The sequence below is a fragment of the Salmo salar genome, chromosome ssa20 (genome assembly GCF_905237065.1).
Source record: "Salmo salar chromosome ssa20, Ssal_v3.1, whole genome shotgun sequence".
NCBI lineage: Eukaryota > Metazoa > Chordata > Actinopteri > Salmoniformes > Salmonidae > Salmo > Salmo salar.
This window is the reverse complement of record NC_059461.1, coordinates 65,960,889-65,978,995: the sequence shown is the minus strand read 5'-3', so window position 1 is coordinate 65,978,995 and position 18,107 is coordinate 65,960,889. Positions and strand designations below refer to the sequence as shown.

At 42.1% G+C, this 18,107-nt stretch overlaps 2 protein-coding genes across 2 annotated transcripts; both read left to right on the top strand.

The window, feature by feature from the left end:
- The first annotated feature begins 186 nt into the window (after nucleotides 1-186).
- LOC106581084 (G protein-activated inward rectifier potassium channel 3) lies at nucleotides 187-4,274 on the top strand. Its single transcript, XM_014162798.2, has 4 exons — nucleotides 187-266; nucleotides 1,703-1,864; nucleotides 1,983-3,078; nucleotides 3,295-4,274. The coding sequence occupies exons 2-4, from the start codon at nucleotides 1,718-1,720 to the stop codon at nucleotides 3,636-3,638; spliced, it is 1,587 nt and encodes a 528-aa protein (XP_014018273.1). The 5' UTR covers nucleotides 187-266; nucleotides 1,703-1,717; the 3' UTR covers nucleotides 3,639-4,274.
- A 1,056-nt stretch (nucleotides 4,275-5,330) lies between these two features.
- LOC106581154 (transmembrane protease serine 5) lies at nucleotides 5,331-17,975 on the top strand. The gene is made up of 13 exons (XM_014163019.2): nucleotides 5,331-5,548; nucleotides 6,732-6,882; nucleotides 7,366-7,452; nucleotides 7,737-7,850; nucleotides 13,766-13,901; nucleotides 14,138-14,251; nucleotides 14,362-14,405; nucleotides 15,906-16,068; nucleotides 16,270-16,454; nucleotides 16,640-16,738; nucleotides 16,886-17,028; nucleotides 17,403-17,555; nucleotides 17,682-17,975. The coding sequence occupies exons 1-13, from the start codon at nucleotides 5,546-5,548 to the stop codon at nucleotides 17,688-17,690; spliced, it is 1,401 nt and encodes a 466-aa protein (XP_014018494.2). The 5' UTR covers nucleotides 5,331-5,545; the 3' UTR covers nucleotides 17,691-17,975.
- The last annotated feature ends 132 nt before the right edge of the window (nucleotides 17,976-18,107 follow it).

Genomic DNA, 18,107 nt, shown 5'->3' with positions numbered 1-18,107 from the left:
ATAAAAAACAGTTGTGTTTTCCTGTCTCACTGTAGCATGCAGCTGAAGTCATGACAGGCGGTTTGGTGACCCTTAGTGGCACGATGCCAGACAACAGCTGGGTGGGTTTGACTAGCTGCTACAGATGAGGGAAGGGATAAGTCGCTTCCTCTCTGCCCTCTCTCCCTCTGCTCTACCACACACATTGTTGTCTCCACCACTAAGCAGAATGGCAGCCATACAGTAGCTTCATCCAGTCAATAACAAGAGGGAATTCTTCATCACAGGTACTACCTTTGTTTATGTTCTTGTTTCTATGTTTATTTGTGGGTTTGGGATGTGGTGGTATAGACCATAGCAATGCTGTGTTTACATTTTATAATGGAAACTCAGTCAAAATGTAATTCTAACTAACTGAATCGAAAAACCAGTGGTGTACTTAAGTACTTAACCTTTCAAATACAACTTAAGTCGTTTTTTGGGGTATCTGTACTTTACTTTACTATTAATATTTTTTGACAACTTTTACTTTTACTTCACTACATTCCTAAAGAAAATGATGTACTTTTTACTCCATACATTTTCCCTGACACCCAAAAGTAGTAGTTACATTTTGAATGCTTAGCAGGACAGGAAAATGGTCTAATTCACACACATATCTAGAGAACATTCCTGGTCATCCCTACTGCCTCTGATCTGGTGGACTCACTAAACACATGCTTCATTTGTAAATGATGTCCGAGTTGGAGCGTTCCCCTGGCTATCTGCAAATAAATAAAAAACTAGAAAATGTGGCTAGCTGCAATATTTATACTTTCACTTTTGATACTTAAGTACATTTTAGCAATTACATTTACTTTTGATACTTAAGTATATTTATAACCAAATACTTTTAGACTTTTACTCAAGTATTATTTTACAGGGTGACTTTCACTTTTACTTGAGTCATTTTCTATTAAGTTATCTTTACTTTTACTCAAGTATGACAATTGGGTACTTTTTCCACCACTGCGAGAAACAAAATAAAAATGGAAACACAGCATTGCTATGGTGTATACCAACACATATACTGAAAACAGTTTTTCCACCAGCAGAGCATAGTGACAACACAACATGACTTGGATATAGTAAAGAAGCTCCTACTTTGTTTGCAATGATGGAAAAGTCCACTAGTGTATTACGATTGTGCTGACATAGAACTATCCTGTCCTCTTTATGTAGTTGATGAGCATGAGATCCACCAAATGTAATGGAGCCATTTTGAAAAGATGAAAGGTGGGCTAAATTTAGTTACACATGTGCAAAAAGGATTATCTCCTCTGTAATCTCCTGAAATCCATGGTCATGCTCTGTAGACGAGCAGATTGATTAAGAGCTGGTGCTAATGTAATCTCCTCTGTTTAATTAGTGTGAGCATGGTGGGCAGCTAAAGCAAACCACATTACACACCATCTGGACTGGAGACTGACTGGAGCAGCAGCCCTGCTCTTATCCACCCATCGTTAGTTTTTACAACAAGACACAAACAAGGACATGTCAACGCTTGCTCAACGCTTGCTCTATGTTCTCAGACTGGATACAAGTGTCATCCTGCACACATCATTAAAAACTATTATTGTAAACAGGATTTTTGAACCTGCACAGGTGATCATTTTCTTTCTAGTTTATCTTGTTGAAGGTATAAACGGTGGACACTCCTGTCGGTTTGTCTCGGTTTCCACAGAGGGCAATTCCAGCCATGTTCTCCACGGTGATCTCCAACAGCTGTGCACTCTATGGGGACTATGGCAACTATGGACCTCCCCCATACCCCAGGAAGAACATCAGACCCAGAGCTTCACTTCAACACAACCCATATAACCCATACAGGCCATACCTGAGGAGGGTCAGTATAACATCTCAATATTCACTGCAAAGATGACTGGTTTATTATTGTATTGTTATCAACATCTTCACTGTTCGATTTCAGATGACACCTTACTGTCTTGATGTCTTCATTGCAGGTGGACACAAGAGTATCTTTAGCCAATCCCAATAAAATCTCCAGGGCCACCAGTAGGGGTCAGTATGTCACCATGCCTGTTCACCATCCAAAGCTGCATCCACTGCCGGTCAGTCAGAGGATTATCCAATCACAGCACAAAGCAAGGCAGACCAGGAGTGCTGAGAGGTTCTCCAGTTATGATACAAGCTCCTGGGTTGAGAACGGCTCTAGTAAACCTAATAGAGGGAAGAAAACACAGAACAAGGCCACATCTTCTTCTTCCAAGAGTACAGGAGACATAAGACACAAGAGTTCCAGTTCTAATGGTCGCCAGCACCATCGCTACTTCACCAAGGATGGCATGTGTCGTGGCTCATCATACAGCTCCAAGAACAAGATGTGTGACCTGATCGGCACCCTGGTGGATCTGAAGTACAGCTGGATCCTATTTGTCTTCACCCTGTGCTACATCGTCACCTGGGCAGCCTTCGCAGAGCTCTACTTCCTGGGTGCCTGGCTGCGTGGTGATATGGAACACATACAAGACCCGCAATGGCAGCCATGCTTTGAGAAACTGGACAGTTTCCATTCGGCCCTCTCTATCTCCATGGACAGCCAAATCATCAACGGCTACGGCTCTAGAGTGGCCTCAGCCAACTGCATGGACGGGCTGGTTCTCATGATGGCACAGTCCATCATTGAATCAGTGTTAGACACCATGATGCTGGGCTGCATCCTGGCCAAGCTAGCCAAGCCTAAGAGGAGGCTGCCCACTCTGTTTTTCAGTCAGCACTGTGTGGTCTCTGAGAGGGATGAGAGGCTGTGCCTGATGTTCAATGTCAAGACTCTGAAAGAGACACACATGCTGGTGGCAGAGATAAGAGCCAAGCTGATCAAATCTCACCATACCAAAGAGGGAGAGTTCATCCTGTTGGAGCAGAGAGAGCTGACTCTGGGGATGGGGCCAGATGGGGCCAGGCTGTTCACAGTGGAGCCCCAGACCGTGGAGCATGTCATTGATGAACAAAGTCCTCTCTGGGGCATCAGCGCTGACTCCTTAGAGTGGCATACCTTTGAAATTGTGGTCATGGTGGACGGAGCCGTTCAAGACGCAGGTTTGTACTGAGAGGTGGGGAAATCTGGAGTTGGAATAAAATAACTGTTTGGGCTATTTCAATCAGCGCAAAAAAGAAACTTGTCGTTTTTCTAATTAATGGTTGTGAGTTATTTATATGTTATCGTTATCAAAACATGAATTAAGGGACCTACAGTATCCTTAATGCCTGGTTCAGACAGCAGATGTATATAATAGAATATGTATTTCTTCTCAGGCACAGCCTTCCATGTGAGGACCTCCTACACGGAAGATGAGATTTTTTGGGGACAGTGCTTTAAGTCATACAAGCCACTAGACGAGAGGGGGATTGGTTCCAATCACAAGACCTCTGATAAGAACTATAAGGTCCAGACTGCCACGCACAGTAACAGAGAGATGGCAGTGAGACAAAGACATGAGAGATCCCCTGGACATGACACAGACTCTGTCCCCTCCAACATGTCTACAAGGAAAGTACATTACCAGTATTTATCTGATCAAATGTTACTGTGCAACTCAGTCACTAATAACAATGGCACAGGAACTAGGAAACTTAGTAAGAATGAGTTCTTTATATAAATATTGACATTTGACAAGTCGGCATAGAAGTTTTAATCAACGTTTATGAAATCAAGACACACTGTACATATCCTTCAGAATGTTAATACAATGTAAATAAACAAATGCTGATGACCAATATCTAAAGCTGCCATTTATATATCTAATTTATCAAACTTTCTGAATACTAATTTGTAAACGTGAGAACAGCACCCCTTGTGCTAGCCAAGCACTTGTGTGATATACAGTTACAATTATGCTGATTGTATTAGTTCTTATTGGTCTCCTTACAAAAGGTATCTCACTGCCCATACATCAAGTTCTCCCAATTAAGATTGTCATTATGATTGTATTGCCATGTGCTGTGCCGATTTGATAAACGGACAAATGAATGTCAGCATTACTGTCTATTCACCAGCAAAGGGGATATCTCATTCACATACCATCATAGACTCTTGCCAAAGTTGATATTTATGTAAATTTACAGTATGTGTTACAATTCCCTTTAATCAATCCATTATGTTTTTGGATGTAAACCCACACTCATTCCCAGTCTGCATGTCAACACACAGTATTAGTCTGCCACATCCACCTCAGGTCACAGACAGACAGACAGACAGACAGACAGACAGACAGACAGACAGACAGACAGACAGACAGACAGACAGACAGACAGACAGACAGACAGACAGACAGACAGACAGACAGACAGACAGACAGACAGACAGACAGACAGACAGACAGACAGACAGACAGACAGACTTATTAGAGTGGGTTTGACTTGGTGGGTTTGACTTGTACATCATTTCATCTGACAGTGATTCAGATGAGAGATGCAGGCCGTTTCCGGGATGCTGCTTGGACAGTCCGAGTGTAAGGAATGTTTTCGCTGGCAGTTGTCCTCCTCACCTGGCTCTCTCCAGGCATAATCCCATACCGCGCCCATGGGAGACAGTGCATATCAAAGGTACCTTCTGCTGGCTGGCATTCTAGATGGCAGATTAAATCTACAATTTTTTATTAGGAACACCTTGATGTTCTCAATTTAAATAGATGAGACTGGATTAATTAAGCTTGCCGTAAATTAGAAGAGAAATTTTCAAAAAATACTTCTTACCCATACTTAGCTGTAAACAGATGAAAAAGTCCAAATTTGATCATGTTTTAATTAACATATTTATTTGTATATCCTTGTCAAATAAAATATGATTCACTCAAAAACAAATTCGTTGGTTGGTTATTTTTTGTACTGCACCTGATGCAGAGTAAATTGTATATACTGTAACGGGTATCCAGAAATAATTGTTTTTTAATAATTCATAACAAAAACTGTACAAATGCATTTATTTGTTCATTTTGAGAGAGAAACTGAAAATCTGTCACCTCACCGGCAGGCAGAACAGTGTTCATTTTGTTCTGGAGTGGACTGGTGAGAGATGTGATACCTTTGGATTCCAAATGAGTCTGACTGGGATTGACGTGATATGAGGCTTTTCAACAATCTGTAATTATGACCTTTGCTCATGAAGCTACAATGTTCAGCTAATAATGTTCGTCTGCCAAGTGGATGCTCTGTTGGCACATGTAAGGGTGTTACTAAGCAACCTGTGCCTCTGCCTGCCCTATCAGTGGCTTGTGGGGTATCTCTGGAGATGTTCCCTCCTACAAATAACTGGTTGAGCCTGCCTCCATAGGCCCCATGACCCCTTTGGCAAAACAACAGGTTCATTCAACAGCGCAGACCCACTGCTGACCTCACTGTCTCTTTGTGAAGGGAAAATCCAGAGTTGCATTCTGTGAAATGGCAAATGGTCGACCAGCTGCGAGCGGAGTGCATCTCTGTCTCTAACCTAACACAGGCCTACAGATGAACGCTGAAGAGCCCACTGCCACACTCTCCTCTGGACAACAGAACATACAAGGGAAACATGGTAAGACTCCAGGCATATCTATATCTCTCTCCTTACCCTTATTTATTTTCATTATCACCTTGATACCTTCTCTGTTGTCTTTAGGCTATCGACTCACTCATTGAGTGTCAACAGATGTTGTTTTCATAAAGCCTCTGTCTATTTACTGTACATGTACTAGCTGTTGTGCATGTTGTTTAACAACAACTATGATGATTTATTAATGGTTTTTAATAATCTATTGTCAATCCTCATAATGTATTTCAAGTACATGTACATTGTGTACTTTTTACTAATGTAATGTATTATCTGCTAGACAGCTAGAGGATAACTTAAAGAGAAATATATGCATACAGTGCATGCTTTGGGTTAACATACTGCTGTTGATTCTATGGGTAAATTACAATGTTTAAGCATCATGTTGGAGTAGATGGTTTTTAGATGGGATTTGAAAATATATAATGACATCCTATTTTCCTACAATATCTCATTGCATGAGCTAGAAATACCCTGTAGTATCTGACATGTTTGGTTTTAATTATGTCTTGCAATAGAAAACAATTGTAGAAAGTCTGATTCACCTGCATGTGAAATACCTACTGCATAGGTCTGGTACTGTGTAGAGTACATTTTATTTATTTAATTTATTTAACTAGGCAAGTCAGTTAAGAACAAATCCTTATTTACAATGACAGCCTTTCCAGGCCAAACCCTAACCCAGACGACGCTGGGCCAATTGTGCGCCGCCCTATAGGACTCCCAATCACGGCCGGTTGTGATACAGCCTGGAATCTAACCAGGGTCCGCTTCTAGCACTGAGATGTAGTGCCTTAGACCACTGCGCCACTCGGGAGCCCAAATCCATATGACTGCTGCACAAGTATGACACATTGGCTGGGATTCTCATATATGGCTATGAATGATACATTGTGCTTCAGTTCACACACCTGGACACCTGTGACATTATCTACACACCTTTACACACCTGCCATTCAAATTCTATACACCTGGACAAACCCGCTGGAGATCTCTTGTTTCATAGTCATCCTAATTAAATCTGTTTGATAAAGGGGATGAATAAGGAGGCGTCTGTGTGTGTAGAAGGGGAGGGGTAGTCAGCCAGGAAGAATAGGTTATCTTCATATCCAGTGTTCCAGAAGACTGATATGAATAGTGTGTATTGTATTCATCACATCTGTTGCAGAATCTTGATGGAGATACATTATCTGTGATTGAGAATCCTGTGGCTGTCAGTCATTCTTTCCACCCAGAGAAGACAGGAGTGGGAGAGGCCCGAGGAGCTCAGAGTCAGAGCTGCCATGCCTGGCTGAGAGGAATCCATTCTACAAACCACAGTAAGGTCAATGCCTGGGTGGTGCACTGTCTAATAGGGCTGAAACCACAGGCTATCATTAGTTGACAACATTATCCAATTAGTACAAAAACAAGGCATGCTATATAAAGTCTTATCTAATTAGAGCATATAGCAGCATTAAGCTTTAGTACTTTAGTATCTCATTGTCTTAAGTTAAAGTTGTACAGTAAACTCTACCCCTCACAGCTGCCATGCAGACTTTATATACTGTAAATCAGTTGACTATGACACTGCCTGTGAAATGTTAAGCGTTCATCTTTGTCACTGGTCAAGTTCCCTACATGTGGTATGCTTTGTTCACATCCTTAGTTGTGTGCAAGTTGTAGACTGTGTAATTGGCTGTTACATGCTGTGTCGCTATCTCTTCCACTCTATGTCAGTGTGACAGACAGCTAACATGCCTTTTATCAGTATACCCAGGCCAGTTGATATCTTATCAGTGTCTAATTCAGCTGTTCTCCAGTGTCAGCCAATAGACTGGTGAGAGTACTGGCTGCTGTGTGTGCAGTAGGACTTCTGGGAGGCTTAGCAGTCGGAGTGTGGTTCCTAGGTAAGACATCCTTCAAGTGTCAAATCATGGAGTATGAAGAGAATGATGACATATTCAATGTTCTAATGTTTATGCAATACAGATTCCTTGCTGTGGTGGATGAAAAACAGAAGTAGCCCTACATGTCAGAATATAGAACACTGTATTTTAATGTTTTACAATGAGCTGATTAATTATGCATGATAACCATGTCTCACACAATGACAGAGCTAGATTAAGAACATCTGTTTCACATACACTACGACTATAATTCACTCTCCATGTTGTTGTTTTCCCTCCCACAGTCAGGTTGTTGTTGAGGCCTACCTCTTCCCAGAGCCCAGCAGGTCTAGGGGACACCAAGGAGACGTCCTTCTGTAACGTGACTGAGGACATCTCTGTGGCTGACCCCAGGAAAGGTCTGTGCCTTTCAACACTTCACTCACCTCAAAGACTGTCATCTTGGCTGTGTGATTGTCTGTCCCAAATAACACCTTATTCCTATGTAGTGCCCCATAAGCTCCAGTCAAAAGTAGTGCACTAAATAAGGTATACAGCGCCTTCAGAAAGTATGCACACCCCTTTACTTTTTCCACAGTTTGTTGTGTTACAGCCTGAATTTAAAATTGATTAAATGTAGATTGCTTTTGTCACTAGCCTGCACGCAATAGCCCCTAAAGTCAAAGTTTATTACAAATAAAATCTGAAATGTCTTGAGTAATTATGTATTCAACCCCTTTGTTATGGCTAGCCTAAATAAGTTCAGGAGTAAAATGTGCCTAGCAAGTCACATAATAAGTTGCATGGACTCACTCTGTGTGCTATAATGGTGTTTAAAATGATTTTTGAATGACTACGTCATCTCTATACTCCACACACAATTGTCCCTCAGTCGAGCAGTGAATTTGAAACACAGATACCACAAAGACAAAGACCATGGAGGTTTTTCAAAGAAGGGCACATATTTGTAGATTGGTGAAAATAAAATAGCAGACATTGAATATCCCTTTGAGTATGTTGGAGTTGTTACTTAGGCTTTGGATGGTGTATCAATACACCCAGTCACTACAAATATACAGGTGTCCTTCCTAACTCAGTTGTCCTAGACAATGTCAACCGGGAGTCCATAGATTTGGAAGACGGGCTTTACCATAAGCTGGGCTGTCTCCTTGGCTGAAGGTAACTTCGGAAGAGGGATGAACTGGGCGGCCTTGGAGAATCTGTCAACCACTGTCAGGATGGTGGTGTTGCCATCTGACGGATGAATCCCAGTGACAACATCAAGGAAGCCATTGTAGCTTCATGTTTTTCCCGTGCTCCTGCTTTTTCTATTCTCCTTTTGCTAGTCCTCCCGGCTTTGACCCTTGCATGTTTCTGGACTCTGTACTCGCCTGCCTTGACCTCGAGCCTGCCTGCCACTCTGTACCTCCTGGACTCTGAACTGGTTTTGACTTTTTGCCATTCTCTTGCCTACCCATTTGGATTATAATAAATATCCAAGACTCAAACCATCTGCCTCCCGTGTCTGCATCTGGGTCTCACCTTGTGCCCTTATAGTTATGTTCGGTACAAATCCAATACCACACTTTACTGAGTGCCACTCTCCATATTTTGGTGGCTGCATCATGTTATGGGTATGCTTGTAATCATTAAGTATTTCAGGATAAAAAATAAATGGAATGGCGCTGAGCACAGGCAAAACTCTTAGATGGGAACCTGGTTCAGTCTGCTTTCCACCAGACACTGGGAGATTAATTCACCTTTCAGCAGGACAATAACCTAAAACACAAGACCACACCTACACTGGAGTTGCTTACAAAGAAGACAGTAAGTGTTCCTGAGTGGCGGAGTTAAAGTTTTGACTTAAATCTACTTGAAGAATTTTGAAAAGAATAATGGGCAAATGTTGCACAATCCAGCCGTGGAAAGCTCTTAGAGATTTGCCCAGAAAGACTCACAGCTGTAATCGCTGCCAAATGTGCTTCTTTAAAGTACTGACTCAGGGGTGTGAATTCTTATGTAAATGAGATATTTCTGAATTAAATTTTCAGTAAATGTGCTAACATTTAAAAAAACATGTTTTCACTTTGTAATTATGGGGTATTGTGTGTAGATGGGTGAGATTTTTTTGGTATTATTCATTTAGAATTCAGGCTGTAACACAACAAAATGTGGAATAAGTCAAGGGGGTATGAATACTTTCTGAAGGCACTGTAGGGTATGATTTGGGATGCACTTGATTGGTCAGGCAGAAAGCCCTTCCTAGTAGTTTTATGGTGTATCACAACATTTGTGATAATTTTTTTAATTGTATTTATTTCATTCAACCTTTATTTAACTAGGCAAGTCAGTTAAGAACAAATTCTTATTTACAATGACGGCCTAATCAAAGGCAAAAGGCCTTCTGCAGGGACAGGGCCTGGGATAAAAAATAAAAAGTAAATACAATAAAAATATAGGACAAAACACACATCACAACAAGAGAGACAACACAACACTACATAGAGACCTAAGACAACATAGCAAGGCAGCAATACATGACAACACAGCATGGTAGCAACACAACATGACAACAACATGGTAGCAGCACAAAACATGGTACAAACATTATTGGGCACAGACAACGACATAAAGGGTAATAAGGTAGAGACAACAATACATCACACAAAGCAGCCACAACTGTCAGTAACAGTGTCCATGATTGAGTCTTCGAATTAAGAGATTGAGATAAAACTGCCCAGTTTGAGTGTTTGTTGCAGCTCGTCCAGTCGCTAGCTGCAGCGAACTGAAAAGATGAGCGACCCAGGGATATGTGTGCTTTGGGGACATTTAACAGAATGTGATTGGCAGAATGGGTGTTGTATGTAGAGGATGAGAGCTGCAGTAGATATCTCAGATAGGGGGAGTGAGGCCTAAGAGGGTTTTATAAATAAGCATCAACCAGTGGGTCTTGCGACGACTATACAGAGATGGCCAGTTTACAGAAGAGTATAGAGTGCAATGATGTGTTCTATAAGGAACATTGGTGGCAAATCTGATGGCCGAATGGTAAAGAACACCTAGCAGCTCGAAAGCACACTTACCTGCCGATCTATAAATTATGTCTCCGTAATCTAGCATGGGTAGGATGGTCATCTGAATCAGGGTTAGTTTGGCAGCTGGGGTGAAAGAGGATCGACTACGATAGAGGAAACCAAGTCTAGATTTAACTTTAGCCTGCAGCTTTGATATGTGCTGAGAGAACGACAGTGCACTGTCTAGCCATACTCCCAAGTACTTGTATGAGGTGACTTCCTCAAGCTCTAAACCCTCAGAGGTAGTAATAACACCTGTGGGAAGAGGGGAATTCTTCTTACCAAACCACATGACATTTGTTTTGGAGGTGTCCAGAACAAGGTTAAGAGTAGAGAAAGCTTGTTGGACACTAAGAAAGCTTTGTTGTAGAGCATTTAACACAAAATCCAGGGACGGACCAGCTGAGTATAAGACTTTATCATCTGCATATAAATGGATGAGAGAGCTTCCTACTGCCTGAGCTATGTTGTTGATGTAAATTGAGAAAAGCGTGGGGCCTAGGATCGAGCCTGGGGTACTCCCTTGGTGACAGGCAGTGGCTGAGACAGCAGATTTTCTGACTTTATACACTGCACTCTTTGAGAGAGGTAGTTAACAAACCAGGCCAAAGACCCCTCTGAGACACCAATACTCACAAGAATGGAACGGTCTACCGTATCAAAAGCTTTAGCCACATTAATAAAAAATAGCAGCACAATATTGCTTAGAATCAAGGGTAATGAGAACCTTTAAGGTTGCAGTGACACATCCATAACCTGAGCGGAAACCAGATTCCATACCTGAGAGAATACTATAGACATCAAGAAAGCCAGTCAGTTGATTATTTACACGTTTTTCCAACACTTTTGATAAACAGTGCAAAATAGAAATAGGCCTATAACAGTTAGAATCCGCTTTATCTCCCCCTTTAAATAAAGGATGAACCGTGGCTGCCTTCCAAGCAATGGGAACCTCCCCAGAAAGGAGAGACAGGTTAAAAAGGTTGGAGATAGGCTTGGCGATGATAGGGGCAGCAACCTTGAAGAAGAAAGGGTCTAAACCATCTGACCCAGATTTTTTAAGTTTAAGGAGCTCCTTTAGCACCTCGGACTCAGTGACTGCCTGCAGGGAGAAACTTTGTAGCGGGGCAGGGGGAAAAGAGGGAGAAGCATCGGGGATAGTCGCATTAGAAGGGGTGGGAGATGAGGAAATGTTGGACGGGCAAGGAGGCATGGCTGAGTCAAATAGGAATCCCGACTTAATGAAATGGTGATTAAAGAGCTCAGCCATGTGCTTCTTGTCAGTAACAACCACATCATTAACATTAAGGGACATGGACAGCTGTGAGGAGGAGGGTTTATTCTCCAGGTCTTTAACCGTTTTCCAGAACTTCTTGGGGTTAGACCCACAGAGAGAGAACTGCTCCTTAAAGTAACTAACTTTGGCCTTCAGGATAGCCTGAGTGCACGTATTTCTCATTTGCCTGAACGATAGCCAGTAAGCCTGAGTATGTGTGTGCCGAGCATTTTGCCAAATGCAATTCTTGAGGTGGAGTAACTCGGCAAGATCACGGTCGAACCAGGGGCTGAACCTGTTTTTAATTCTCATGTTCGTTAACAATACCACTGAAAATATCAAAAGAAGGTCCAAGTGTCTTCGACAGAGGGGATCAAGCTGATTCTATACCATTTTACAAAGGCCAGTTCATGATGGAAGGCTTGCTCATTGAAGTGTTTTAGCAAGAGTCTATGACAAATCAGGACAGGTTGTTTCACTGAGCAGCCATTACGAACACAGGCTGTAAAACAGTGATCACTAAGGTCATTACAGAAAACACCAGACTGATACCTATCAGGATTATTTGTGAGGATAACATCGAGGAGAGTAGCCTTTTCTGGGTGTTTGGAGTCAATCCTTGTGGGATTGGTAATAATCTGAGAAAGATTTAGGGAGTCCCATTGCTTTAGATCTTGGTCAGGTGTTATAAGCATGTCCCAGTTTAGGTCACCTAGCAGGACAAATTCAGACTTAGTGTAAGGGGCCAGGAGAGAGCTTAGGGCAGGTAAGGTACAGGCCAGCAAATCAAATTGTTTGGGGACAGACTTGGTGGAGACAACCGAGCACTGAAGGTGATCCTTGGTAAAGATTGCCACTCCCCCACTTTAGGAAGAGCTGTCTTGCCGAAAAAGGTTATAACCAGAAAGGTTAACATCACTATTCAAAACACTCTTCCTTAACCACGTCTCACACCGTACCTAAACCGGCTGAGAGTGTGCGCTATCGTGCGCCATTGTGCGCAAATTGATTTTGTCCACCCACACCAAATGCGATCACGACATGCAGGTTAAAATATCAAAACAACCTCTGAACCAATTATATTACTTTGGGGACAGGTCGAAAAGCATTAAATATTTAAGGCAATTTAGTTAGCTAGCTTGCAGTTGCTAGCTAATTTGTCCTATTCAGCTAGCTTGCTGTAGTCATCTCTCCTCCTTTCAGGCCTTTTCTTCTTTGGACTTTATATGGCGATTGGCATCTAACTTTCATAGTTACCACGACGACCAACCAAACTCAGTTCATCTTTCAATCACCCCCGGTGGGTATAACCAATATGGAGATGGCAAGTGGGTATCTGCTTCTATAAACCAATGAGGAGATGGGAGAGGCAGGACTTGCACCACGATCAGTGTCACAAATAGAACTGACTTCTATTTTAGCCCTTGGCAACGCAGACACTTGTTGGCGCGGGCGGCAGTGGGGGTGCAATAATTGAATGACGTTTGTTTAAATGTATTTTGCAACGCTCGCCACACGAGCGGTGTGGTCAGCATGTTAGCCCTTGGCAACGCAGGCACTCGTTGGCGTGCGCGAGCAGTGTGGGTGCAATAATTGAATAACATGTGTGTTTAAATTTATTTTGCAACGCTCAGGCACGCGACGCGTGTGGTGTGGTCAGCATGTCAGTAATGACCAACACATCTGGATTGGACCTGTGTAATATAAACCATATGTGTTTATATAACAGCTATAATTATTTTTATAACAGTACATATGTTAATTAATTAATTCTTTAACAACTTCTACATGGTCACAGTCAGTGGAGAGGAGTGGAGACTGTCTATCGACCGACATCAAAACATGAAATAATGATCTGTTTATATTGACTACATTATTTATTGGATATAAGCTGCTTAACATTTCCCTCTCAAACAAGGCCACAGTTCAGTACTGTTGATCTAGTTGGTCTCTGGAGGGATTATTTTCTATCAATCAGGTTCAGTGTTTTACAGAATCAGCCCGGAGAACTCTCTCTTGGAGATCCAGTTGGAGAAGGTTCCCACCTGGCTGCCTGTGTGCTATGAGAGATGGAACTCTTCCCTGGGGACCCTGGTCTGCCGCCAGCTGGGATATCTAAGGCTAGTCTACTAAGACCACTTTCTTACTACAAAGCCCAAGCATCTTGGGAACATACTAGGCTATTCACCTAACCATAAGGCTGATTGCTCCCATTTAATGATGGATTATTTAATGCTCTGTTAACCTCGTTTATAGGCTTGCCTTATGCCCCATAGATCAGACATTACTTTTTACAAGGGACACTCCCATCTTGCCTGCTTTTATAGAAGATATAACTGATTTATTTTCTTTCCAGACTGACCAAGCAAAAAGGGGTGAACTTAACCGACATCGGACCAAACTACACAGATGGCTTTATACAGATTACCTCCGAACACAAGAGCCGCCTGGAAAATATATGGCAGTTAAGGTACGGCAGCTGTCTGAGGAGATAATACATTACCTAATGATGCAGAAAAAATGGATGTGCTATAACAAAGTTATCAATGTTTTCTAATGTACCTATTTGTTTTTATTTAGGGGGAGTTGCGTCACAGGGAAGGTTATAGCTTTGAAATGTTTTGGTAAGTTTGTGCAGGGTACTAACAACACTAACATAATAGTGGATTAACTACATTGTACATTTGTGCATCTCACACACCGGTAGGACCCAATGACCTTTATATGACCTCTCAGTCATGACTTCATAGTGCTACACATTGGTAGGAACACCTCTTTCCATGACATAGACTGATCAGGTGAATATAGATGAAAGCTATAATCCCTTATTAATATCATTTGTTAAATCCAGTTCAATCAGTGTAGATTAAAGGGTGGAGGGTGAAAGAAGGATTTTTAAGCCTTGAGACAATTGAGACATGGATTGTGTATGTGGGTGAACGGGCAAGACAAAATATTTAAGTGCATTTGAACAGGGTATGGTAGTAGGTGCCAGGCGCAAGGGTTTGAGCATGTCAAGAACTGCAACACTGCTGGGTTTTTCACTCTCAACAGTTTCCAGTGTGTATCAAGAATGGTCCACCACCCAAAGGACATCCAGCCAACTTGACACAACAGAGGGAAGCATTGGAGTCAACATGGGCCAGCATCCCTGTGGAACGCTTACGGCACTTTCGAGTCCATGCCCTGACGAATTGAGGCTGTTCTGAGGGCAAAAGGGGGTGCAAGTCAATATTAAAAAGCTGCTCCTAATGTTTTGTACACTCAGTATATACTGTAGGGTGATGAGTTATTTCAATACAATGTATGTAAAGTGATCTGGGTAAAAGATGTTCTTTATCATTTGGCCATCAGATTTGCCACCAATGCTCCTTATAGAACACATCATTGCACTCTATACTCTTCTGTAAACTGGTCATCTCTGTATAGTCGTCGCAAGACCCACTGGTTGATGCTTATTTATAAAACCCTCTTAGGCCTCACTCCCCCTATCTGAGATATCTACTGCAGCTCTCATCCTCTACATACAACACCCATTCTGCCAATCACATTCTGTTAAAGGTCCCCGAAGCACACACATCCCTGGGTCGCTCCTCTTTTCAGTTCGCTGCAGCTAGCGACTGGACGAGCTGCAACGAACACTCAAACTGGACAGTTTTATCTCAATCTCTTCATTCAAAGACTCAATCATGGACACTCTTACTGACAGTTGTGGCTGCTTTGTGTGATGTATTGTTGTATCTACCTGTTTGCCCTGTGTGCTGTTGTCTGTGCCCAATAATGTTTATACCCTGTGCTGCTGCCATATTGTGTTGCTACCATGTTGTTGTCATGTTGTGTTGCTACCATGCTGTGTTGTCATGTGTTGCTGCCATGCAATGTTGTTGTCTTAGGTCTCTCTTTATGTAGTGTTGTGTTGTCTCTCTTGTCGTGATGTGTGTTTTGTCCTATATTTTGATTTAATTTAAACATTTTTATCCCAGTCCCTGCAGGAGGCCTTTTGCCTTTTGGTAGGCCGTCATTGTAAATAAGAATTTGTTCTTAACTGACTTGCCTAGTTAAATAAAGGTTAAATAAATATAATTTAAAAAATGCCTTCATGTTTGTTTCCTGTGCCTGTGTAGAGTGTGGGACGCGGGCTAAGCTGCCCAGGATAATTGGGGGAGTGGAGGCTACCTTGGGAAGGTGGCCCTGGCAAGTCAGTCTCTACTACAGCAACCGACACACCTGTGGAGGCACCATCATCACCAGCCAATGGGTGGTCACCGCAGCCCACTGTGTACACAAGTAAGACCCCCAAGGACCCCTCGGGATAAGAGGTTAGATGTTTGAGGTCAAAGGTCACTGACTCATGACAGTGTAGTGATGACTAGGGACAGTAATAGCTCTCACTTTATTTTGCGCAAAGTCAGTTATACTTCATGCAATTGAGAATTGGAGAGCCATCTATCCAATATAAATTGCTACATCTCTTTTTTCACATTCCAGCTATAGGCTACCACAGGTGTCCAGTTGGGTGGTCTACGCTGGCATTGTCACACGTAGTTCAGCTAAAATGACTCAGTACATTGGATATGCAGTGGAAAATATCCTCTACAACAAGAACTACAATCCCAGGAGCCACGACAATGACATTGCTCTGATGAAACTGCGAACCCCACTGAATTTCTCAGGTGACAGGGAACTTGATTGCTTCTGTTTTGAATGCACCACATAGTCCTTTGGCTGACTGGAACACTCAACTATATTATTACAGCAATCAGTTCCAAACCATGTTCCAATATTACTGAAATGAACTTCAAAATGACCTACACTGTTTTCTAATATTCTTAATATTCTCTTAAATTGTATTTTTTAGATACCATCAGGCCTATTTGTCTGCCACAGTACGAGCATGATCTTCCAGGAGGAACACAATGCTGGATCTCTGGCTGGGGCTACACTCAACCAGACGATGGTATGACTATGTTAAATGAATAATAGAACTTAAATAGAAGAATTTAATGTATCTCTATCAATGGGTCAATGTTTTTTTCATAGCACAAAGTCAGTCAAGTCCTAAAAATAAGAGGCATATTTACATTAGTTTGACTTTCTTTGACAGTTCTCATCCCTGCCACACTTAAAGAAGCTCCGGTTCCACTGATAAGCACCAAGAAATGCAACAGTTCCTGCATGTACAATGGAGAGATCACCCCCCGCATGCTCTGTGCTGGATACACCGAGGGCAAAGTGGACGCATGTCAGGTTAGTTCATAAAACATACCTGAGTTCTTCCTCCTGCGGCTTGTTTTATGAAGAGATTAACCAAAGGTCAAAGAGTTGTTTCTTACAAAAGTAGAATTGGTTCTTGATAATGAGAATATTTTCCCCCATGTGTCCCCATTACTGTTCTGAATTATCAAAGACAAAGCTCATTAGGCATGCGGGCACACCAGCTTTATTCAAGGTCCAACCGATCAAATTCAGTTGAGCTCAGGTTTCAGTATTTCACAATATCCCAACCCATAATCCCTAAATCACTGTGACTTAACAATATCTCAACCCCTAGCAATCAGTGTGGTGGTCTGGTAACCAGTGTGATTGACAGCAGTGTGTATCTGCTCCTGTCCTCTCCCCAGGGGGACAGTGGGGGTCCTCTGGTCTGTCAAATTGACAATGTGTGGAGACTGGTGGGCGTGGTGAGCTGGGGTACAGGCTGCGCTGAGCCCAACCACCCCGGAGTCTACACCAAGGTGGCTGAGTTCCTCGGCTGGATCTACGACATGATTGAGGTAACCTTACACTAACTCTTCATTGCATAGGCCTATGTGTTGATTTTTTTACATATCAGGAACACATCTGCTTCTCCTCTTGAAATGGCATAATAGTGTATGTTACATTTGTTTTTCCATCTGCAGAGCTACTGAGGAGGAAGAGGAATAAGACAATGGATGATCAGGGAGACTCATGTATGACCAGAACAGGCCTAGAGCAAACTGAAACATAAGATGCTCCTGACATTCTTCCTCCTGTACTACATCTGTCATTTTACCTCCTTATAACGGCCATGTTTATTGCAGAAATGCATACATTACTTAGGAACTAATTTTATACTGTGTTTGTCATACATTTTATTTTTAGCACCTGAATGAGAACATATTTATATCATATATTTGTCTTGTAATGAAAATAAATTATGCTTCATATCTAAACATGTCCATTGTTTACTCTGGTGTGGTGAAAGAGGTTTATGTGTCTGGTCCATCATGTCTGAAGGATGCAGACACTGTCCACCGTTGAGTGCAAAGTAGTAGCACCTCTCTCCTGTCAGAAGAGGGCGTGCA